Source organism: Pelodiscus sinensis, unplaced genomic scaffold, assembly GCF_049634645.1.
Source record: "Pelodiscus sinensis isolate JC-2024 unplaced genomic scaffold, ASM4963464v1 ctg86, whole genome shotgun sequence".
Classification (NCBI taxonomy): Eukaryota; Metazoa; Chordata; order Testudines; family Trionychidae; genus Pelodiscus; species Pelodiscus sinensis.
The window spans coordinates 478,937-503,938 of NW_027465973.1; the positions used below are offsets into that span (position 1 = coordinate 478,937).

Sequence of the window (25,002 nt, forward strand, 5' to 3'; positions counted from 1 at the left end):
CCAGGGCTGCGATCCTGCAGCACCACGGCATCTGGCGCCCCACCGGGTCCCATGGGCGCACCCAGAGCCGCGGAGAAAGACCCCCGCCCACCCCCGCCGCGCAGCTCTGGAATTCACCCTCCTACGCCCACCCCCAGGGGACAGAGCAGAGCTACCAAAGGAAGAGGAAACGCAAGCCCCCCCCCCCAGTCGGACCCGACGTCCCAGGGCAACTCTGCACGACTGTGTGGGCGCGTGATGAACAAGGGGGACCAGCACCATGCTCTGGGCGGCAGGTCCTCAGCCACGCCCCTTCTGCCCGAGGCTCCGCCCCTTTCTGGGGGCATGCAGTCTGTCCTGCAAATCCTCACCCCGGCTGTTTCTCAGCAAACCCGTTGCTCCCCCGTTCCCCCAAATATGGCCCTGCCCCGGTGGCGGGAGGTGGGGGGGAGGACATACAGTTGTGAATGGCACCGGTGGGTGTGAATACACCGCGTAAGGAATCTGTCGGTCAAAACTCATTTCCTGACTCTCTTCCGTTGCCGGGCTCGCCCCACACAGTGCTGGGAAACAAGGCCCCGAAATCCCTCGGCGTGGTGGAACCGGGCTCTTTGGACCCATCAAACACACAGCATCATAACACCTTGCGCCCCAGCTTTTTCTTTTTTGTTGTTGCTTGCGCCCTTTTTTAGTTCGGGCCCCGAATCCCGCCCCCCACCAGCGTAAACCCCTTTTGAGACGGGGCACCCACCAGACGAAGCCGTTCCTCTCGCCCCACTAGGCCTGCCTGCTCAGAGCACCCGGGTTCCCCCTGGTAACCTGGGTCCTCTGAGAGTCCGGCTGAGTCGCAGGGAAGATGGGGGAGGAGGTAAGGCCGGGCTGGGGGTCCCCGTGCTCTGCTTCACACCCTTCATCCACAGGCTCGGAGGACAAGTCCAGGCAGGGCCGGTGGGCACGGTTTAGGGTGTCTCCGACGAGTTACTCATTGAATTATAGCTGCCTGTGTAGATAAATCTATGTATTATATATTGCTTCATATAAATCTATGTATTATATATTGCTTCATATGACTTGAAATTGTGCCTCTCCCATATAACCTTGAAACTTTGTATTAATCCATATAACCTTGTAACACCTAAATCCATAGAACCTTGTAACTTTGTATTAGCACCCTACATAGAAAACTTGCAGAAGAATAAGATTTCCCCCCCACTCTGGGTATGTCTACACTACCCTCCTATTTTGAACTGGTATACCGCAATTGCAAATGAAGCCCAGGATTTGAATTTCCCGGGCTTCATTTGCATAAGCCGGGCGCCGCCATTTTTAAATCCCGGCTGGTTCGAACCCCGTGCCGCGCGGCTACACGCGGCACAAACTAGGTAGTTCGAACTAGGCTTCCTAGTACGAACTACCATTACTCCTCGTACTAGGAAGTCTAGTTCGAACTACCTAGTTCGTGCCGCGTGTAGCCGCGCGGCACGGGGTTCGAACCAGCCGGGATTAAAAATGGCGGCGCCCGGCTTATGCAAATGAAGCCCGGGAAATTCAAATCCTGGGCTTCATTTGCAATTGCGGTATGCCTACATTACCCTCCTATTTCGAAATAGGAGGGTAGTGTAGACATACCCTCTCTTTCCGCCACTCTGTAATCAATTGCCCTGTTGAATGAATGAGTTGAGAATGAGTAAGACTTGGGAGCCAAGCCCCTCCAGACAGCTACAACAGTTGAAGAGGGGGTGGAAGCCAGACCCAAGGTGTCAAGTGGGCTGAAGAAAGAAGAGCAGACATATTGAGGGCCTTGGGGATTAGAAGCAGGCACCTTCTCTGGAAAACCCCCTCTCTGCAGCACAAAGGGACCAACGGACACAGACCCAGAGTTTGAATCTGGGATATATATGTGCATAGGAGAGGGATGCTATAAAAGTGAGGTGTCTTGCAGAGGACCCCGGGTTTCGTCTTGTCACCATCGGAGCATCGATCCGGATTGGCAGAAGCCTGGCTCCACCCCTCCCCCATCTAACTCACCTGGCCAGTGCAGTTAAAGGGAGCAACTTGTTGGTAACAGCAGCAAGACGGCGTGTGCTTGTGTGTGTGTGTGAGTGCATGAGTGACTTATATATTTATATATATCATATGCATATGATAACTGTTAATTATTCTATGTGTGATCAATAAATGTGGCATGTTGCCTTATCCCCCAGAAAAAGATCCCGAGTACTTCTTTTAAGTACAACACCTGGCCGTAGGGAGGCTGCTGGTGTCTTTTGAGCATCCACCCAGGTGCTGGTAGCCTCCTTTGTTGTCTCTGGAGAGCTGGTATCTGGGTCCTTGCCAAACTCGCAGCCTGGTGCCGTGACAACCCTTGCACCCGGTTCTCACCTGCATGCCGGTTCTTCCTGATGGGCAGCCGCTGCCGTGGTCCCCGCCCTTGTGCACGGCTCGCTGAGGGCAAACGTTTCCGAGGGGCGGCCGTGCTAGTCCGGAAGGCGGCGTCATCGCGGCGCCTTGAAATAAAACACGCTGGCCGGGTCTAGCCGGAGTTAGCCGGTGGCAAAGGGGTGTGGGCCCCAGCCGCCGGGGTCCAGGCCTAGGAACGCCGGCCGCTTATCTGAGTCTAGTTCTTAAGTTTGGGGCGTGGCCCCAAGAGTCCAATTTCCCCCGCTCAGGGAGGGTTCCCCGTAGGTTCTCCCCCTCTTCTGGTCAGCCCCAAACTGAGCCAGGCTGCTCTCTTTTATCCTCCCTCCAGGCCTGGCGTGGGCTGCGGTGGAGGGACCCTGCCTTGACAATAGGCGGTGATGTCTGCCTTAATCACAGTGTGGATCCCTATGTGACATAGTGGGGGGGGCCCTGGGCCCACTGTGGTTGGGCGTTCACTGGTTGCTGGGTTGTGCTATGGGTGACCCCTACTGGCCTGTGTCTGTAAGCACTGCCCAGCCGGGGGGGGGGGGGGGGCGGGGTGTCCCTGAGGACAGTGCACATAGACCAGTGGTTCCCAAACTTTTCGGCATCACGCCCCCTTTTTGGTTTTTGAAAAACCCTCATGCCCCCGCCTCCCAACAGCAAAACTTGTTTCTGGGGCAGGAAAACTTGATGGGGGGGGCTGGGTTGCCTCGCACCCCCGCTGAAATTTCTTCACGCCCCCCCCCCCCCAGTTTGGAAACCCATGACATAGACCGTGACTAGCAACTTCACACCTGCCCAGGGGAAGGAGTTGAACAAGGAAGGGGTGTGGCTACATGAGGGGGGGAAAATGAGTGTTCGGTGGTTTGGAGAAGGGGCAGGCTGAGCGTGGGAAAGCAGGGAGGAATCCGACTAAAACCAGTATAGGGGGTTCAGGGGCCTGTGAACCCCTCCCCCTCAAGGGTTATGAAGAGAGGTTAAAGCGACTGGGACTTTTCAGTTTAGAAAAGAGGAGACAGAGAGGGGATATGAGAGAGGTCTATAAAATCATGAGTGGTGAGGAGAGGGTGCATAAAGAAAAGTTATTTATTAGTTCCCATAATAGAAGAACTAGAGGACACCAAATGAAATGAATGGGTAGCAGGTTTAAAACTAATAAAAGAAAGTTTTTCTTCACACAGCGCATAGTCAACCTGTGGAACTCCTTGCCAGAGGAGGCTGTGGAGGCTAGAACTAGAACAGAGTTTAAAGAGAAGCTGGATAATTTCATGGAGGTTAGGTCCATAAAAGGCTATTCACCAGGGGATAGAGAGGGTGCCCCTGGCCTCTGTTTGTCAGAGGCTGGAGAGGGATGGCAGGAGACAAATCGCTTGATCATTGTCTTTGGTCCACCCTCTCTGGGGCACCTGGTGCTGGCCACTGTTGGCAGACAGGCTACTGGGCGAGATGGACCATGGGCCTGACCCAATCTGGCCAGTCTGATATTCTTATATAAAGCCCAGATGTATCGGCTCTAATCCACCAGACCCCACTCCTCTCAAGCATTTGCTGGGCTGTGTCTCTGAGAAGCAAGAAACCCTCTCTAGTCTATTGGCTGGCAGAGTCCCATCTTGCTGTAGACGGGGGCCCCCCGACGTGCCATCACACCCTAAAAAGCAAAACCCAAGTCTGTCTCAAGTCTGGTGCATGTAGCAGGCAGGCGAGGCTGAGGGAGAAGCTTTGGGAGGCAGGAATGTTTTGCATAACAAGGTGGATTAAGTGTCCCAGCGAAACCACGTCAAAATCACCAGGCAAGCAACCTAGTACTGGTACTTCTGGTTCTGATAAGCAAAAATGACAGAGGCCGCCGTACAACTGTCAACTACGCACACAGTTTTTGCAATATCTGGCATAGCAGGATGTCCCCCAAATAGAGCACTGTAGGTATCTTACCCAATAGGTAATCAATTGGTCGATAGTATTAGAACGATTAAGTGCTGTTTTGCTATAAAATGGACTTAGTAAATAGAATCGATGGGAGGGAGGGAGGAGTTTGACCCCCCCAGGTCCTGCTCGATGTAACTAGAAGTAATAGACCAGCGTTTCTTAAACTGTGTTCCGGGTCACACCATGTGCCATGGAGAACAACAGAATTAAAAATGGCCGCCCTTAAAGGGGCGACTTTTTTTTTTCTCACAAACTTTCCCCTGACACCCCCCCTCTTTTTTTTTTGTCTCAACAAAAAATCCTTGGTGTTCCTCATTAAAAAAAATATTGTTTGGTGTTCCTCGGTCTTAAAAAGTTTAAGAATCACCGTAATAGGCCCTTCACACCGGCGACCCCAGTGCATGGCTGTCAAGTCACAGGGCCAGGGAACAACAGGGTTGTGGCTTTGCTACAAAACAGAGTCGATTAGGGATAGAAAGTTGCTTTTATTAATCTGACTACTATTACAGGCTTAATACTGCCAGATGGTTACACAGCTCCTGCAAAGTCATACAACAAAGCGCAATGCATATACCAGTGTTACCTACCAGCCCTGTGCTCTTGGGAGCCAGGGAGTGAGACTCATGGAAAACCATCCCCCCTTTCTCTAGACGTGTGATCACCAACCAGTCGATCGCGATCTACCGGTCGATCTCAGGGACTCTAAGAGTAGCTCTTGAGCCCTCTCTGAACTGTGCGCCTGCGCAGTACATTTACATTAGATTTCCTCATTTGAGGAGCAGCTACTCACCAAGCAACAGCACAGGTGAGTAGCTGCAAGGAATGGTGGGAGCTGGGAGGTCGGGAGGGCTGAAACACCCCAGCCAGCTGACTGCGGCTTTCAGCTGAAAGAGGCTGCCCCATGCTCCAGCTGATCGGCGGCTTCTCCTCTGCACCTGCCCACATGGAGCTTGGTGCACCATGACTGAGCGCCATGGCCAACTGGCCGGGCAGCCACTTCTCTTCCCTCCAGCCCGGCTGCCCTGCGCTCAGCCCAGGGAGGCTGCGTCTAGCTTCAGCTGTGCTGGAGCAAGCTTCCCAGGCTGAGCGCAGGATCACAGATGCCCATCTGATGGACTACAGGCAGTCCCCGGGTTACATGGATCTGACTTACATTGGATCCCTACTTACAAACAGGGTGAGGCAACCCCGCACTAGCTGCTTCCCCCCAGCAGACCAGGGAGACGCGAAGCTAGCGCCCCTCCCCCCCCAGCAGACCAGGGAGACGCGGGCGGCTTTTCTCAGCAGACACCTCAGCTTGAGAATAAAGGACTGAGGGAAGTGAGGTGTGGGAGAATAAAACTGAGCTCTGGAGAAATGTTTGGCTAGAGTTTTCCCTACAACATGTACCAGTTCCGACTTACATACAAATTCAACTTAAGAACAATCCTACAGTCCCTACCTTGTACGTAACCTGGGGACTGCCAGTATATACAACTAGCAATCTCAGACTACAACCCAGACTTCAAGACACTGGCAGATACGGTTCAGTCACAGGTGTCACCCTGAGACTTTGTTATTGGAAGAAAAAATAAATAATTATCAATACTTGATTTTAGATTTACAAAATAGCAGAGAACAAAATGTATAATTGTAAATGCTTCATTTGACATTTAAATAGCAGCCATTAAAAACAGACCATTGGTTTCATAACTATAAATGTGATTTTAATTTTATATATTGCATAATTTAAAAAAAACTGTTTAACAGAGTGTATAAGGGCTGGGGAAAGCAGTGATGGACAGGAGAATAGAGAGGGTGGGGCTTCAAGGAAGGGGCGGGGCTTCAAGGAAGGGGCGGGGCGGTAGATCTTCGCCTGTTCTGAGACTTAAAAAGTGATCTTGGGTGTAAAAAGGTCGGAGACCACTGGTCTAGACCTTGGCTAGAATCAGACAAAGCAAGGAAAAGGCCAGGGGAGACCCACCTAAACTAATTAAGGAAACACCCCAGCCTCATCTGCATTGAAGATAGAACTCATTAGCATACAGAATGGAGAGCAGCTCTTCCCAAAGCAGGAACCGCACTGAACTATGGGATACCAAAGCATGGCCAGAAGGGAAATCTCTGCTCCAAAAGCTAATGAACCCAGGCCTGCTCACCCCCTAATGAATCATTCTCAGACCAATTCTAGTAATGGAGCCTCCTACTCACATCCTATTGTTTACTGCCTACTGGGTGTGCATGTGCCTGTGCCTGGCTCAAGACCATTCTTATCACCATTCTTCTAAGCTAAGATCAAACTTGTTCACTGCTCAGTCGTTTCCCAGCTCAAGTCGCAGGCTGGAGCTGATAAAGTCCAGCTGCTGTTTGAGTTTGCAGGGGTCCACCTATACTAAGCTGGGTTCAGCAGGTGTGGAAATTTCCATCCTGGGCCTGCTAGGTGGTAGGACCAAAGAGACCACAAACTCCTGCCTGGCACTGCAAGTAGCATACAGGTGAACTAGGCTTTATTATTGTAGATCTATTAACTGCTTTTGCATTGGGCTGTATTAATTGCTTTAGAATATATCTTACCTCTCTCATAGAGCTGGAAGGGACTTTGAGAGGTCATGGACTCCCCTGCCCTCATGGCAGAACCAGCTACTATTCCTGACAGATTTGCTCCAGATGGCTCCCTCAGGAATTGAACTCACAACCCTGGATTTAGCAGGCCAACGCTCAAACCGCTGACCTCTCCCTCCCCCCAAGGTGTGAATTGTGTAGTAATGGTTTTTAAGGCTTGTAAAACTTAAACAACTGTATTAACTGCTTAACGCTGGCAATAAAGAAGAAAGTGGTTCAGTAGCCCTGGAGTGTCCTGGTTTCAATTGGATCTAAAATAAATCGATCCGCACGACTCGGCAGGTAAAACAGGGCGGGGTTGGTTGGGTAGAAAAGCTTTGTTTAGCCCCAACACTGCCAGACCCACCTCTCCCTCCTTCCCGGAAACGCCATTTCAGCGGCGCAGATGGTGGCGCTTATTTCAATCTCACGGCGAAATAGCTTATTGCGCAATCGGGCGCGGTCTGCTCAGCGCCAGCTTTCGAACTCGGCCGCACTTCCGAAAGGCCCCTTAACTGTCGTGGGAGGAGGGCTTGCAGGGATACCGGAACAGCGCGCCCGTTATTTCGAACGCTATTTCGAGATCACAGGCTGCTTGCAAAGACGCGGAATGGCTATTGCGGGATCCCGAAATCGCACCGCCGTCTAGGCGTGGCCTTCCTGAAAAAAAACCCCGGAAAAAACGACGCATTGTCCTGCAGCGCCTTCGGGCGCACCCGCATCGCGGACGACATGATTCCGAGATCACGCAGCGTGCGTCTCCGCTGCAAGCCTCGATTTCGGAATAACAGGGTGCTGGAGGACTCCTTCCTCCGGCTTCCATAAGCCTCATGTCACGAGGAGCCTGGGAAGGCGGAGGAAGAGCGCGCTTTCTCCGACTTCCTGCGGCGTAGACAGTGGCCACAGCCGAAATTGACGTAGCTGAACTTGCGGGGCTGATTCCGACGTCAGCCCGGCTGCGTAGACCTGCCCTTCGAGCTCACTTCTGCAGCTGAATCATCCGGCTGTGAGGCTACTTTGCTTTGCATTGAACGCCAAATTTCGCTGGCCATTTGCCCAGTCATCCAGTTTTGGAAGATCCCCTTGAAACCCTCTGCAGTCTGTTTTGGACTTTGCTAGCCTGAGTAGTTTTGTATCAGCTGCAAACTTTGGCTCCTCCCTGCCCCCCCCTTTTTTGCAGCCCATTTATGGCTAGGACTTGTCCCAGTACAAGCCGCTGGGGCGGAAGCACCATTTGGGGGAGCCAAGAGGGGACTGCAGCCCTCCTGAAGTTGGAACTCCTGAGTTTCATACTTGAAGTCTACTGAAATCGCATGCCCTGTCTTCAGAGGTAGCTCTTAATTGCGCCCAAACTTGGGTTGCTTCCCGCTTTACCCGGGGGCAGGGAGTTTGCTCATAAGCAGAGGGAGGCAGGCTGCTGGAGGTAATAAAGGACTTGTCATTCCAGTAATTGAAAGATCCAGAAGATCAGGAAAATATTTCCGGGTTCTCCTCAGGAAAGAGAGGAAAGGAAGGGCAGGAATGAACAGGGAAGCTCCATTGGGGCCGCTCTTCAGAAACGATCCGGGGTGACCGGGGAGATGGCAAAATTTGCCAAGGACACACAATTACTCAAGCTCCTCAAGCACACAGCTGGCTGCAGAGAGCCACAAAGGGGGCCTCACAGGCCTGGGCGAGGGGATGACCCAAGGAGAAGTGGAATTCGGTGTCGGCAAGTGACGCACGTGGAAAAACCGAATCCCAGCTACCGATACAGAACCGGTGGGGTCTAAAATAGCTGTTCCCACTCAAGAGCGAGAGCTTGGGACGCTTGTGTAGATAGTTCCCTGAAAACATCCGCTCGGTGCGCAGGGGCGGTGGGAAAAGCTCACCGGAAATTGACAATCGTTGGGGAAGGACAAGATAATCAGACAGAAAATATCATTTTGCCTGTATATCAAGTCATGGCTTGAATACGGCCTGCAGATCTGATCACGACCCTCTTAAAAACAGATCTGTTGGATTTGGAAAAGGGACAGAAAGGGGGACGGAGATGATTCGGGGTAAGGAACAGCTTCCGTAGGAGGCGAGATTAACAAGACTGGGACTTTTCAGCTTGGAAAAGACATGGGTAAAGGAGGGACGATGTGTTCGAGGTCTAGAAAATCACAGATGGATAGAATAAGGAAATGTTCTTTATGCCTTCGCTATAACATGACACAAGAAGCTCACCCCATGGACTGTACAGACAGCAGGTTTAAAACAAACCAACCAAATTAGTTCTACCCGGTTAACCTGTGGAACTCATTGCCAAGGGACGGGGGTGTCATGATTATGAGGGTTAGCCAGCAGCCTGGGGATTAAGGGGTTAAGTACACCTAGCCAGGTGGAGTGACCAGTAGGAATGTAGGTGGGACTTTCAAACTGGAACAAAGAAATTTGGGGTTTTTTCTTTCTTCTTTTGTCTCTCGGGGTGTGTTCTCTGCAGCTACAGAGAGGGACAAGCATGTCTCTCTGTCTCCAAGACACCATTCTTCATTTCGTGTAAGTAGGGTAAAGTTTAGGTAGTTTCGTTAGGCTTTATTGTTTTAAGGGTTGGGTATGGGATCTGAGATCTGGCACTGCTTAAGAGATGTTTGGCCTTTCTTTTTAACTAAGTTTTAGCCCATGGTGTAATTCCTCCATGAGTATATTTTGTTACCTTTCCATCTGATCTTTATGCTTGCAACAGGAATATTGTAATAATAAAAGATTCTCTTTTCTTTTTATTAACCTGGCATTGGTTACTTGTGTGTCCTGATTTTTATAATAGGGGTGAGATTTCCCAAATGATCTTTCCCCTAATCTCGTTATTAATATTTGGGTGGTGGCAGCAGAAGTTTTATTCCCAAAATCTAAGTTATTAAGATTTTGGGGGAAGTTTTATACCAAAGCCTGGTAGAGAAGGCTTTGGGGTACACTTGCTGGCCCCCATGTCTGCATTTAACATGCCAGAATGGGGAAGGAGCCATGACAGGGGGAACAGCCCAAACTATAACAGGGTTCCAGTAAGAACAAAATAAGTTAATAGAGGTCAGAGCCATCAATAGCTACTAACCAGCGGGGACAGGGATGGGGTCCCAAGACTCTGTTTGCGAGAAGCTGAGAATGGGCGACGGGGGATGGATCATCTGATGATTGATTCCCTGTTCTGTTCATGCCTGCTGAGGTGTGGATAAATCCTTGTGATATTATATTTTGTATTAAGATCTTGTCCTTTTAGATCTATCTTTGTTAAGTGTTCTTACAGAATCTCTGTAACATTTCTCCTATAACTTGGTATTAAGATATATAGATCTTGTAAGAAAAAATGTCTTTTGAGCTCTCCCCTTTCCTTGATTGTCCTGTTGAAATAATGAGGTGTGAATGGAGAATGAAAGGGGAGCACCTCCAGCAGCAGTTGCAAGGGTGGAGAAGGTCTGGGAGCCAGATTCAAGACAATACCTGCAAAGTGAGCTCATGAAGAAGACTGGACATACAGAGGCCTTGGGAGTGAAGCAGCAAGTGCCTGCCCTTGGAAGAACTCTCTTTGAAGCAGCATTAAGAAAGCCGAGGTGATGACTAATTGGCTGCATGAGAGGGATAAATAGGAGGCATCTTGCAGAGGGACCCCGGGTTTTCGGCTTTTCAACATGGGAGCAACGATCCAAATTGGCAGAAGCCCAGCTCCACCCCTCCCCCATCTAACTCACCTGGCCAGTGCAGTTAGGGGGAGCAACTTTTGGTAACAGCAAGGCGGAGTGTGCTTGTGTGTGTGTGTGTGTGTGTGTGTGTGTGTGTGTGTGTGTGTGTGTGTGTGTGTGTGTGATGTGTCATATGCATATGATAAGTATTAATCTATATATATGCTCAATAAATGTGGCGTGTTGTCTTATCCCTCTGAAAAAGATCCCAAGTACTTCTTTTAAGTACAACAAAAGCACCTGGCCCTGGCCACTGTCGGCAGGATACTGGACCAGATGGACCATGGGCCTGACCCAATCTGGCCAGTCTGATATTCTTATATAAAGCCCAGATCTATCGGCTCTAATCCACCAGACCCCACTCCAATACAATTTTAAGACCCTTAAGTGACTTGCCGCAAGATGCCAGGACATGCTAGTGTGAGAGCTGAGTGGGTCTAATATTTATTTAATTTCTTTTCTTTTCTATAGGCGTTAGATACAGTGCTCCGGTCAGCAAATTGCTACATATCTGCCCCAAAAAGCCCTAGAGTTTTCTAGTGCAGTGTTTCTGCGAAGTGAAAGTAAGGGTTCTGTGTGAACCTACTCTCCCTTCCTCCCCCGAGCCAGTTTTAGGAGCAGGCCAACGGGTTTTTTTTGGGGGGGGGGGGATTTTTGCTTGACAGTTTTTCTACTTTTTTTTTTTTTTTGGTCGACCAGTTTTCCCTGGCATTCCTTTTAAAAGTTTCCATGGCCAAACAAAATTGGGAAACAGTTCTAGGGCGTTCGTAGCTCCTGGAAAGGGGAGATCTGGGGGGGGGGGGGTTAAGTTGGGGGGGGGTTGATTTGTGCTGAATATGCTCAGTAACACAGCTAAAGCCCCTGTTCTCAGTCTGCCCCGCCCCAGGCCCTCACTCCACCCCCCCCCATTGCCACATGTACACCCCCAAAAAAATCTGAAATGGCGCATCTGTGCTGGGAGAGGCACCTCTAGTTCTTTCTCTCCATTCTGAGATGGGACCCTTTGGTTTCCTCTCTTTTAGGTGGGGTGCCTGGCTGTGCTCCCGGGGACAGGGAAGGATCCTTCATTTAATCGAACGGTAACTCTTTCGTTATCGGAATCCCCCACCTCGGTTTGGAAACAACCTCCCTGTCGGGGAGAAGCTGTGAGCAGCACTGACGTTGTCCCATTCCTGCTTTTGGCTGGTGGGTGCCAAGCAATGTTCCCCTGGCAGCCACGCACTTGCATTCCCTCTAATCTTTTCCATCCATGTGCTGAATAATCAGCTAATTAGCAGAGCGCCCACATTGTCCACAGTGAGGTTTTGCGGCTCTATGGGTGGTGCACATTTGCACATGCCTGGGTGCACATAAAAAAATTATTCCGCACACGGACAGAAAAAATCCGTATGTGGCTGGAAAAAATCCACCTGCGGCTGGAAAAGATGAGAGGGAACGCTGGTGCTAAGCAGCCCGTTCCCTCCCCTGCCCTCTGCCGTACATACACCACTTACAAAGTTGGCAGCCACGATACCCTCTCGTGCTGCGCGCAAAGGCCCGACGGCTGGCTATGAGCGAGTGTGCAACTGCAGCGTGCGAGATGAAGAGAAACTCACCTCCAGCCTCGCGGGGCACGCAGGGCAGAGGCTGCAGGTAAATCCTTGAGGAACCAGACGCGTTGCCAAAGCCGTCTTGGGAGTTGGCTACCATGGAAACCACAGATGCCACCATCTCCTGGATACTGCTTGACTCCTGTCACGGGGAGGAGGGAGGGGACGTGCGGGCACCGACACGCTCGATGCCACGGCTCGATGCAAATCTCGCCTGGGAAAGAAAGGAGAGAGGCGGGCGTGTGAGGTCAGCAGCTTCCTTCTGCAAAGTCATTAGTAAGGCCACACCAAACTCAGGCCAAAAAAATGCCTCCCGCTGGTCTCCTCCCATGAAACCTGGCCTGGTGTGCTTTTACCCTGTTCTGCTTTCACAGGCGAGGCCTACAGTCCTCCCGTCCCCTCTCTGCCCCCTCCCGCCCCCTTGCATCCTTTCCCCCTCCCTATAGCATCGCAATGCAATTTGGGACATTTCTGAGGTCACAACCTGCCACCCTCCCAATTCCTCCTTTGTGTCTCGCGGGGACAAGGCCAGGCTGGGCTGCAAGTCCTGAGCTGGGGAAAGCCGAGCCTCGCGCACGCAGCAGACGTGATGAGAACGGGGATTGGGAAGCGCCCAGAGAACAGCTCTGGGGGACAAGGGAGGTCCCCAGCCCCTGGGTTGGGTGCTGAATCGGCATCACCCGCCCTGTCCCGCGAGGCAGCTGCAATTCAATGACTCGCTCCCCAGAGACACCCCTGCGCACGGCCCACCCGTCCCTTTCACATTTTTACCCGCCCATGTGCAGAATAAATTTTGTCACATACACAGGTGCAGGTGTGCACCACCCACCAAAACAGGCTGGGCGCTCAGCGAGTGAGTGGGGCGGCTTTGGAATCTCCCCAAGAGCTCAGCGTATGGGGTGAGAGGCTCAGCTGCCGTGCCTGGACTTGAATGCTCTGCATGGACCGAGGGCGTAAAACAGAGCACGGAGGGAGGGGGGAACCTGGTTCTATCTCCTCCCTGCCTACACGGCAAGACATGCAGAGATTTCAGCAGAGGGGACGGGCCCGGATTTCAAGGGCGAAACCTCTTTGTCGTGTGCTGCAATATCGAGGGTGTGGCGGGGGGGGGGGGGAGAACTGCTCCGTCGAGTTCTTGCCATTTCTATTGTTATTTCAGGCCACCGCCTTGCCCCGGGCTGCCTCTCTGTATCCACCTTCCTGTCTTTGAGGCTTGCACGGAGAGCGGGTGCACGCTCAGCTCCCCGTGCACCAATCGCCCAGCCCTTCCCTGCTCTAACCACTAGCCCCCACTGCCCTCGGAGAGAACCCGGGAGTCCTCTGCCCTGGCCGACCCAGTGCTCCCCGCCCTCCATGAACCCGCCTCTCCTGGGGCCTGATGCTGCATCTTCTCCAGGCAACTGGGGAGACACGGGGTCACAGACACCCCCCCCTCGCCCCGCCCAGCAGCTTTTGGGCGGGACGGGGGCTGCTGCCAGCCGACGGGTTGGGGCGTAGGGTTGACTTGGCCCATGTTTTTCCAGAGGCTGCCTCTCCCCTCCTGCCCCCTCCCCCCACAGTGGCTGGAAGCCACTCAACCCCCTCCCCCATAGGGAGTCGAAGGCAGCTCAGGCTGCCAGGCTGATGCTGGTCCCCAGCACAACCCAGCCGCCTCCTGGCGACAGCGTGGGCAGGAAGGGGTGAAGCCCCGAGGACGGGAACCTGCAGCCAGAGGGGTGCTCGGCCGGGGAGGGGACAGAGCAGCCCCCCACATCTCTGGAGGCAGGCGGGAGGGTGGGGAAGGCGCGAAGCGGGTGCTAAGCAAACAGGCCAGAACCAGCTTCCTCCCTGCTGCAACGGAGCATAGATGAGGGGTGGAGAATCTTCCCCCTGCCGGCGCAGTGCGGGGCTTTGACACACGCAAGGCTTGGCTCCTCCTGGCCAGAGGGCGGGAGCTTCCCCTGGGGGCCAGCCCCGCCAGAGGCCGTGGGGGGAGGCCGCAGCTGGCCAGCCAGGCTGTAGGGAGCCGAATGATCCGACCAGGGGCTGGCTCTCTGCGGCCAGGGGAGCAGCCGGCCCCCAGCTGGCCACACCCACCCCCTTCATCAGCCGCTAGCCCCCCACTCACCTCTGGGGGGATCCGGCCAGCAGGAGAGAGACCCCTTCTATTGCTTCTGACTCCCACTTCCTGCCCGGAGCCACGTCCCATCTCTGCGCGCAGGCTCTCTCCCCGGGCGCTCGCCGGTGCGGGGGGCTGCCGTGGCTCCCGGCCCCCCAGCGAAGGGGAGACCCCGTCCGGCGATGCACCCGGCTCCACGCCGTGCAGGACGGCGGGGGCAGCTGGCCGGGGCCTTTCTCCGAGCGGCTCCCGAACGGCTCCGGGGGCTTCCACGCCGGCGGGCTGGGCGCGGGGCCCCCCATGCGGCTGTGTCCTGTGAGCGCAGCCCCCCTCGTCTCCAGCCAAGCATCGGACAAGGGGGCCTTATGGGGGCCCACCCATCCCCCTGTCCCAGCCTGCTCCCCGGGGAGCCCCTCCCGGTCCCTGAACCCTGTACCTGTTCCCAGCCCGCCCAGGCCAGCCCTACAGCAAGGGAGCAAGCGGCTAATTCCCCGGGAGTCACGTCACTTTGCTCCTCAGTGACTCTGCGTTTACTTTGGCACCCGGCGCGTCTGGGGCGTCGCCCTTCTGCTTCGCCAGGCCTTGTGTCTGCCCGCAAGGAACGGCCGCATCTGCCCTGCGCATCCCCACCCACACCCGCCTCTCCCCGTCCCCCAGCTGGCAGGCGAGAGGCGCCGAGGCGAGGGAGAAGACGTGCGAGCCGGCCCTTCGCCCTCGGAGGCCAGACGCTGGGAACGGGCAACGGGAGAGAGCGGGGGATGTTTCCCTGTTCCGTTCACTCCCTTTGGGGAACCTGGCACTGGCCACTGGCAGCAGACAGCGCACTGGGCAAGATGGACCATCGGGTTGACCCATATAGAATCCAGCTGTACCTGCCCCCCTGCTGTAACCACTAGACCCCACTCTCCTTCCAGGACTGAGAGAGTGCCCAGGAGTCCTGTGTAGGGGAGCCAGGACCATCCTGCCTCGACCACAGTGCGGCTCCCTGAAAAGCAAAACCCAGGCCCATCTCAAGTGTGGTGCACAAAGCACCAGGCAAGGTTGGGGGGGGGTGGGGGGGGCGCTTTGGGAGGCAGGAATGTTTTGCATAGCAATGCAGGTTAAGCGCCCAGCGAGAACACAGGCCAAGCCACCGTGTCCTGGTATTTCAGATTCTGATAAGCAAAAATGACAGAGACAGCCATAAAACCGTCAACTACGCACACCGTTTTTGCAAGATCCGGAGTAGCAGGATATACCTCCATAGGGGCATTCGATGTATCCTACCCAACACGTAATCAGTTGGCAAATAGTATTAGAACGACCGAGTCTCGCTTTGCTAGAACGCGGGCTTAGGAAGAACAATCGACAGGCGGGAATGGACAGGAGAGACCCACACGTCCTGTTCATTGTAACTAGAAGTAAATAGCCCCTTCCCACCGGCGACCCAGTGCCTGGCGTCCCGACGGGTAGGACCTCCTGCCTGGCACTGTAGGTGGCATACAGGTGAAATGTCAGTGAACTAGGCTTTCTGATTGTATTGCAGCCACTCCCCGACTTACGAACACGCCGACTTACGACCGTCTGTACTTACGACCAACCTCCCATTAACCCATTACAATATTTTCACGTTGAGAACCAGGTGCGTCAAGTTTTTCGAACAGCGCGGGCAGCGTGTTTAAGGGTGTTTCCGATTTCCGACCAAATCGAGTTACGCCCAGGTGTTCGGAACGTCACCCATTCGTAAGTCGGGGGCTGCTGGTATCGTCGCTCTTCTATGCACTGCTTTTGGGTTGCTCTGGGCTGTATTCATTGCTCTAGAATCTAGCGCGGTTAAGGGTTACATTGTGTCGCAATGGTTTGTAAGGCTTGTAAAACTTACACAACTGTATTAAAGCTTAAAGCTGGCAACAAAGAAGAAAACGGTTCAGTAGCCCTGGAGTGTCCTGGTTTCCCTTGGATCTAAAATAAATCGAACCCCGCGACAGTCCTGACACACTCTCTCTCTCTCTGTCCTTGAGCTGGGGAGAGGACCCAGGAGTCCAGCTGCTCCCATTCAGGGTCAAACTAGTCCGACAGGGTTGTCGCATTCATGGATACCGCTCTGCCCACCCCTCCCCGGACACTGGCCGCCCCCCCAAGAGAGCAGGGGGAAGGGGGTAGCTGGCTCTGGTTCCGGGTCTCTCCCTTGGGTTACATTTTATCAGAGCTTGGCCCAGACTGCCAGAGAGCAGAGAGCGCCCCCTAGCGATCAGCCCTGCAGCACAGCGCCCCCTAGCTCTGGGGCAACGGGGCAGCCCTGCCTGCCAGGGGAGTGCGCCCCCTGCTGGCCCCGCTGCCCTGCTCCCTGAAACACAGTGCCCCCTAGCGCTGGGGCAACGGGGCAGCCCTGCCTGCCAGGGGAGTGCGCCCCCTGCTGGCCCCGCTGCCCTGCTCCCTGCAACACAGCGCCCCCTAGCGCTGGGGCAACGGGGCAGCCCTGCCTGCCAGGGGAGTGCACCCCCTGCTGGCCCCGCTGCCCTGCTCCCTGCAACACAGCGCCCCCTAGTGCTGGGGCAGCCCTGCCTGCCAGGGGAGTGCGCCCCCTGCTGGCCTCGCTGCCCTGCTCCCTGCAACACAGCGCCCCCTAGCTTTGGGGCAATGGGGCAGCCCTGCCTGCCAGGGGAGTGCGCCCCCTGCTGGCCCCGCTGCCCTGCTCCCTGCAACACAGCGCCCCCTAGTGCTGTCCTGGGGCACTGGGGCAGTTAGTAGCAAAGAGGATACATTAAAACTTTCAGGCTAACCAGTGCCCCTTCCGTGACGCGCTGCAAGATGCCAGGACATGCTAGTGTCAGCTGAGCGGGTCTAATATTAATTCCATGTTCTGTCTTGTATATAGGCGATCAATACAGGGCTCCCGCCAGACCGGCTCCGGAGCTGCCAAAAACCGAGAGGTGCCCGGTGCCTTAGTAGCCCCAGAAAGAGGTGTTATGTGGGGGGAGAGGGGACAAATGGAATGTTCCCCCCCCCCAATTTTCTGCTTGGCTTGTACTGAGCGTGCTCAGTAACACTGCTGAAGCTGCTGTCCTCGGTCTGCCCCCCCCCATGCTCTCATTCGTGCCCGCCCCTTCAGGGCATGCACAGTTCGCCCTCCCCCATCTGACATGGTTCCCCTCAAGCCTACAGCTTTGCAGACTGCCAGTGCCACTCACTCCTGACCTGCAGCCCCCTCTTAACCAGGCCCCACCCCCAGCCCTGCAAGTGCCCCTCACTTCCGACCCACACCCCCTGCCAGGACCCCTCACTCCCGCTCCACAGCCCCTGCCAGCCCAGCCCTGGGCTCCCCCAGCCCTCCTGGTGCCCCTCACTCCCGCCCCACAGCCCCTGCAAGCCCAGCCAGCTTAGGCCCGGGTGGGGCATTAAGGGGGCAATATGGCCTTGGGATTCTTTGTCGAGAGTCCTCTAACCGCTAGACCCCACTCCCCTCCCTGAGCCGGAGAGGAAATCCGGGCGTTCCACTTTCCTTTGCTCTAACTGCTAGGCCCCACTCTCCTCCCTGAGCCAGAGAGGGAATCCGGGAGTTCCACTTTCCTTTGCTCTAACCGCTAGACCCCACTCCCCTCCCTGAGCCGGAGAGGGAATCCAGGAGATCCACTTTCCTTTGCTCTAACCGCTAGGCCCCACTCCCCTCCCTGAGCCGGAGAGGGAATCCAGGAGTCCTGTTGCTCCCGGTTCAGGGTCAAACTAGTCCGACAGGGTTGTCGCATTCATGGATACGGTCCCCCCCAGACGCTGGCTGCCCTCCAAGAGATTGGGGGAAGGGGAGTAGCTGGCTCTGGATCGGGGACTTCAGGGGTCTCTCCCCGGGTGACATTTACTCCAGGGCTTGGCCCAGACTGCCGGAGAGCAGAGAGCGCCCCCTAGCGATCAGCCCCGCACCACAGCGCCCCCTGGCACCCCCTGCTGGCCCCCACAGGTGCACAGGACCCCGGGCAGGTGTGTGGGGCCGGCCAGGCTCCAGGATACTCCGGCCTCACCCCGAGCCGCAATGCGTGGCACCGGGCCAGCAGCGCAGCCTGGCACGGCCCCGGACGGTGGCGGCCTCCTTCTCCCTGGGGACAGGCTCGGCCGGGGGAGGGGGAGCCAGGCCGGTCCCGCTGGGCCCAGTGCTGGGCAGGGAGGCGGGGGCGCTCTCCCCTGGCAGGGGACCGGCAGCCAGGAATTGCCAGGCCTGGAGGAGCTGGGGCCGTGAGCGACCGGGCCCGGGAAGCCAGGTGAGTCAAGTCAGCCCTGCCCCACCCCCGGAGGCAGGGCTCCGGTCCCCTCCCATCCACCGGGGCACAGCCGAGCCCAGCTGCACCCGGCACTGGAGCCTGCTGGCAGCCCCGGGCTGGACCGCTCCTGCTGACAGGTGCTGCCGGGCCGGGTGGGAGCCAGGGAGCCCAGGTACGGGATGGGGGGGAGCGGAGAGGGGAGAGGCAGGGACAGAGGGAGCAGGGGATGCAGGGGGGGGCGAGTCCCTTCCTCGGAGGAAGAGGGAGGGGAGGGGGGGGAGTTTCCTCTGGGCTCAGGAACAAGGGAGTGACACAAGCCGGCAGAGTCCCCAGGAGTCCTGGCTCCCAGCCCCCGATGTTCCAACCACTAGGCCCCGCTCCCCTCCGACAGCCGGGCTGGTTTGTGTCTCTCCGCCGGTGGCTGGCGAAGTGTTACTGGAAGGGAAGGAACATCTGGGGCAGAGGTGGCATTTGGCTCCCACCTCTTCCTTCTCACGCCCCCAACCCGCTCCCAGGCCCGGGTGACTCAGTCCCATGGGTGGGGAATGGGAGCTAGGAAGAACCCGGCTACAAATAGATGCCCAAAGGAAGGGGGAGGGGAGAGGAGTGGTTAGAGCAGGGGGGGGGGGCTGGGAGCCAGGACGCCTGATTTCCCTCGCTGACTCCGGGAGGGGAGTGGGGCCTAGTGGTTAGAGGGGAGGGCAGGGGGGCTCAGCGCCTGGCCCGGACTGTGTCCTGTTCTCGGCGGCTCTGGTGACTCTCCCGGCTCAGGGGAATGTTCCTTGTTTGCTTTTCACCTGATCTGATCGGGGACTGGGCAGGAAGCTGTCCCCCGCCCCCACCCCCCCGCCTCAGTCCCCCCACGCCCCCCCGCCTCAGCCGGGCCACGCAGCAGGGGCCCTGTCTCCGGGGGGGGGCTTTAACCTTGATCCCAGGGCCCCCAGACACCTCGAGGGCCGCCCGGAGCGCGGGATCGGAAGCCTGCGCTGGGGGAGACAATGAAACACTCGTTAGACCCACCCCCGGCGCTATCGGCTTCTCCCATCTCGTGGCCGCTTCTGGGGCCCGGCTCCATTGAACGCTCCGGAATGCAACAATGGGAACCCTCGTGGGGAACCGGCCAGCTGGGCTGTCGCTCGCTGGGGCCCTTCCCATCGCTCTGTAACCGGGGAAAACACCTGCCTGGCCGCCCCCGCCCCGCCCCCGTCTGTGGATTTCCACGGCCCCTGCCCGGAGCTGTCCGGGCGTTACCGCGCTTCGGAGACCAGCCTAGAAACTCACCTGGAACGGCAGCGAAAGCGGCACCCTCCCGGCCCGAGCCGGCCCGCGTCAGCCTCCCCGGGATCCCCAGAGTCCCTCACACCCATGCGATTGTGCAACCATCATAGATCCGGGCGGGGGGGGGAGGTTCCTTCTTTTTGCCTTTGGGAGCCTTTAGGGTGCACCGGGGTCACATCTGGAAGCGTTCTGCACAGCCCCGAGGGCGAGAAATCCCCCCCTTAGCCACCTGAGTCCAGGCGCCGGGGCTGTAAGGAAAACAATTATCCGGAGGCGGGTGACAGAACCGTGAGAGCTCGTAACGCTGCTTGTCCCTTCTGCTTAACGGCTCGCGGCTTTCCTGGAAGCCCGAGCGCCTCCAACCGCGAGACGCGGGTCTCCGGGAGAATATTCCAACGCAAACTCCAAGACGCGTCCGCGTTTTAACGCGGAGACTTTGGGGGGGTCTCGGGACCACGGCGGGCAGGAAAGGGAAAGAAAGCGGCGCAGGACCTCTGGGCAGGTCTCCGCGTGAATGTTGGCGGCTTCTCGTCCGTCCTCCAGCCAGGGTTGTATTTCCACCAGCGCCGCCCCGCGTGGGAACTCACACGCGTTTGGGAACTTTCCGCTTCAGCTCTCTGAGCCAGGCCCCCCGGGGCTGCCCGCTGGATACCCGCAGGCCCCGGGATACATTTCCCGGCGGCTCTGTGCTCACCGGGTGCCCGGCGACCAAGAGAAACCGCGCCCGGAACAGTTGACTGTTCCCGGTTCTGGGGCTGCACTTTCTGGGCGTGGGGCCGGGGTAGAACTGGGTCCAAAGCCTCCGTGTCCGACCTGGCCATGGCGCCTCCCCTCTGCGCCTTCTCCCGCCCTCCCCACAAAACCCGGGTCTGCAGGACGATGCCCAATTGCCTGGCAGCCGTCGTGCGCCCCCGGCGCAGGGCAACACCTGCTGCGCCTTCTGCGTCCTTCCTAACTCCGCGAGGCCCTCCGGGGACGGGCCGCTGGAGCCGCCGAGAGCCGGTCGCCTTGGTTATGCTCCCCTCTCGCCGAGCGAGGCGGCTGTTGCCTTGTGCGCGACGGAGCTGAGAGACCTGGTTCCCTCTCCCGCCGTGGACTTCTCGCCTCCCCGCAGCCCCGGGCCTTCCAGGCCAGAATGTCAAGCGCTTCTGGGCACCCAAGGGTGCAGCGGGGGCTGGGGTGGGGCTTCCAAAGCGCCGAACCCCCTAGACTGAATCGCTTTGAAAATCCGGCGGGGGGCGGCGAACGCCCCACCCGGCCCGGCCCAGGGGGAGAACAGCCGGGCGTGGGGGGGAGTTAGACCTCGAGGGGCGCTCGGCCCCCCCAGCGCCCGCGGAAGTAGCGCAGGTAGAGTGGGAACAGCTCGGTAGCCAGCCGGCCCGGCCCGGGGGTGGGCACCTGCTTTGCCCCCCTGCCCGCGGAGTTCCCCGGCTCTGAATGAGCGGTGCCAAGGCCTGGCGGGATTTCTATGGACCCCCCCGTGCACCCCCTGTCCCCCCCAGGCAGAGGGGGGGGGCCTCTTCTGCAGGCTGGATTTCCAGAGCCCCCTCAACCCCCAACCCTTGCTAGTGATAAGGGCCCTGCCTCTGTTTACCAGCAACCATGGCTCCTGCCCCATGGCCCCTCCCTGCTGCAGACCGCTCACGCCACGGCTGGGCTCGGCGCAGGGCTCCACCTGGGAGCTGCCTCACCCCCTCGGGGGGGGCAACTCGGGCAGGGCGGCTGCTCTTTGTCGCCCCTTCCTTGCTCAAATGGAGCTCCCCCCCACCCCCACCTCCCAGGTCTGTTTGGGAAGGCCCAGGGCTGGGGGGGCAGGGCTGCAGGGCAGAAGGGTGGGGCACCGGCAGGATTGGGGAGGCAGGGGCTGCGGGAAGGGAGGGAGGGGCACCGGCAGGGCAGGACTGGCAGGGGCTGCAGGGTGGTGGTGGGGGGAGCCCAGGGCTCGGAGGGCAGGAGGGAGGGGCACCGGCAGGGCAGGACTGGCAGGGGCTGCAGGGTGGTGGTGGGGGGAGCCCAGGGCTCGGAGGGCAGGAGGGAGGGGCACCGGCAGGGCACCGGCAGGGCAGGACTGGCAGGGGCTGCAGGGTGGTGGTGGGGGGAGCCCAGGGCTCGGAGGGCAGGAGGGAGGGGCACCGGCAGGGCAGGACTGGCAGCGGCTGGAGGGTGGTAGTGAGGGGCACCAGGAGGGTGGGGGGAGCCCAGGGCTCGGAGGGCAGGAGGGAGGGGCACCGGCAGGGCAGGACTGGCAGAGGCTGCAGGGTGGTAGTGAGGGGCACCAGGAGGGTGGGGGGAGCCCAGGGCTCGGAGGGCAGGAGGGAGGGGCACCGGCAGGGCAGGACTGGCAGGGGCTGCAGGGTGGTAGTGAGGGGCACCAGGAGGGTGGGGGGAGCCCAGGGCTCGGAGGGCAGGAGGGAGGGGCACCGGCAGGGCAGGACTGGCAGGGGCTGCAGGGTGGTGGTGGGGGGAGCCCAGGGCTCGGAGGGCAGGAGGGAGGGGCACCGGCAGGGCAGGACTGGCAGGGGCTGCAGGGTGGTAGTGAGGGGCACCAGGAGTGTGGGGGGAGCCCAGGGCTCGGAGGGCAGGAGGGAGGGGCACCGGCAGGGCAGGACTGGCAGGGGCTGCAGGGTGGTAGTGAGGGGCACCAGGAGTGTGGAGGGAGCCCAGGGCTGGGAGGGCAGGAGGGAGGGGCACCGGCAGGGCAGGACTGGCAGGGGCTGCAGGGTGGTAGTGAGGGGCACCAGGAGTGTGGGGGGAGCCCAGGGCTCGGAGGGCAGGAGGGAGGGGCACCGGCAGGGCAGGACTGGCAGGGGCTGCAGGGTGGTAGTGAGGGGCACCAGGAGTGTGGAGGGAGCCCAGGGCTGGGAGGGCAGGAGGGAGGGGCACCGGCAGGGCAGGACTGGCAGGGGCTGCAGGGTGGTAGTGAGGGGCACAAGGAGTGTGGGGGGAGCCCAGGGCTCGGAGGGCAGGAGGGAGGGGCACCAGCAGGGCAGGACTGGCAGGGGCTGCAGGGTGGTGGTGGGGGGAGCCCAGGGCTCGGAGGGCAGGAGGGAGGGGCACCGGCAGGGCAGGACTGGCAGGGGCTGCAGGGTGGTAGTGAGGGGCACCAGGAGGGTGGGGGGAGCCCAGGGCTCGGAGGGCAGGAGGGAGGGGCACCGGCAGGGCTGGGGAGGTCACTATTCCTCCGACTGCTCTTGCCTGGCCCCGTGTCCGCTTGGGGCTGAAAGGGGCTGTGGGACTTGGGCCCCCAGACACCTGGTCCGTCTGCTTCTCTCGTGACGTGTGGCTGGAGCGGGCGACCCCTAGGGGGCAGAACAGGGGTCATTGGGCGTGGGAGAGCCCTCCCCCATCTGCCCCTGACCGTCCCCCTCCCCAGCTCCCCCGCTTCCGTTCACTGCCCGCTCTTTCTTCTCTCCCCAGGCCGGGCGCCCCTTCCTGCACCACCGCCGGGCGCCATGACAGTCCCCTGCGTGATCTCCCGGGCGCCCCTCCACATCTTCCTCTACCTGCTCGTCATCCTCAGCCTCTCCCTCTTCGTCCACCTGAAGGGCCGGTTCCCCGACATGGAATGGAGGCTTCCACCCTTGCACGCCAAGGGGGGCCCTCCCGCCCAAACCCCCACCCCGCCCCCCGCCACAACGCCCGCCAGGGATCCGGGCATGTGGACCGTGAACTCCATCGGGCGCCTGGGGAACCAGATGGGGGAATACGCCACCCTCTACGCCCTGGCCAAGATGAACGGGCGCCAGGCCTACATCCTGCCGGAGATGCACCAGCAGCTGGCCCCGCTCTTCCGCATCACCCTGCCCGTGATCTCCCGGGACGTGCTCCAGCGCATCCCCTGGAGGAATTACGGGCTCCACGACTGGATGTCGGAGGAGTACAGGCACATCGAGGGGAAATACGTCCGGCTCACGGGCTACCCCTGCTCCTGGACCTTCTACCACCACCTCCGGCAGGAGATCAGCCAGGAATTCTCCTTCCACGACCACGTCAGGGAGGAGGCCAACCAGTACCTGGCCGGGCTGCGTGGGGAGCGCCAGAACGTGACCTATGTGGGCATCCATGTCCGGAGGGGGGACTATGTACATGTGATGCCCAACGTCTGGAAAGGGGTGGTGGCGGACAAGGCCTACCTGGACAAGGCCATGGGCTACTTCCGGGCCAAATACGAGGAGCCGGTCTTCGTGGTGACCAGCAACGGGATGGACTGGTGCCGGGAGAACATTAACGCCTCGCGGGGGGACGTGTTTTTCTCGGGGGACGGGAAGGAGTCGTCGCCGGGGAGGGATTTCGCTCTCTTGGCCCATTGCAACCACACGATCATGACCATCGGGACCTTCGGCATCTGGGTTGGCTACCTGGTTGGGGGGGAAACTATTTACTTGTCCAACTACACCCTCCCCGATTCCCCCTTCCTCCGCCTCTTCAAGCCGGAAGCCGCCTTCCTGCCCGAGTGGATCGGGATCGACGCCGACCTCTCCCCACTACGGGGCAAGACATAAGGGCAGAAATGAAGCCGCCCACAGGCCACCAGCAGAATACACTGGAACAGTTGTTCGGTGCCCAGCTAGGGTAGACGGTGCTTTGGAGTTTAAGGGGCATCAGCATGGACCTTTCCTGGGCATGGAGGCGGGTGGGGGGGTCGAGAAGATCTTGACTCTGGCAACCTCCTCCTAGGGGGGGGCGCCCCAAATGAGTCCATCCTGAAGCTTGTTCCCTAGGCAGCTCTTTTAAAACTCTTGACTGGAAAGTGTTTGGATCTGCTGGTTTTAAAATGTTTCACTTTGGTAAGTGCTGCTTAGAAACCTCCTCAGATATAAGCAGACTGGAAAGCGTGTTATTGTCAGCAGAGGGTACAAGATCATCTGGATGTTTTTCCCCAAACACAGAGCAAAAATATTTATTGAACAATACTGCCTTTTCGATGTTATTGATAATTCTACCGTTTCCATCTAATATCGACCAATATGATTGTTCCTAATATATATTTTTTTAAAACCCAGCCTCCTTATTATCCTTGTCTCTGCTGGCCATAGTTGTCACCTTTTGTCCTTTTGCTTCCCTTATCAATTTTCTACAATACTTAGCTTCTGGTTTATACACTATCCCCTTCCCCCCCCCTTCCATGTGTGACTGCAGTTTTCACTTCCCCACTGAACCAGGTCAGGCTGTGGCTACATGGGGAAGGTTTGGCCACAAAAGTGCTGTCGACATGC

The 25,002-nt window shown here is 58.0% G+C and overlaps 1 protein-coding gene across 1 annotated transcript; it reads left to right on the forward strand.

The window, feature by feature from the left end:
• The first annotated feature begins 20,605 nt into the window (after nt 1–20,605).
• On the forward strand, nt 20,606–24,784 carry LOC102460361 (galactoside alpha-(1,2)-fucosyltransferase 2-like). The gene is made up of 2 exons (XM_075917463.1): nt 20,606–20,837; nt 23,204–24,784. Exons 1-2 carry the CDS (start codon nt 20,606–20,608, stop codon nt 24,286–24,288), a joined length of 1,317 nt encoding a protein of 438 aa, XP_075773578.1. The 3' UTR covers nt 24,289–24,784.
• The last annotated feature ends 218 nt before the right edge of the window (nt 24,785–25,002 follow it).

What these genes read in the sequence shown, in the direction of transcription:
- LOC102460361 (XM_075917463.1), top strand. Translation starts at nt 20,606, where the DNA reads ATGGCGCCTCCCCTCTGCGCCTTCTCCCGCCCTCCCCACAAAACCCGG. An exon ending in AGCGAGGCGGCTGTTGCCTT is followed by an intron (nt 20,838 to 23,203) that starts GTGCGCGACGGA and finishes TTCTCTCCCCAG; the next exon opens with GCCGGGCGCCCCTTCCTGCA.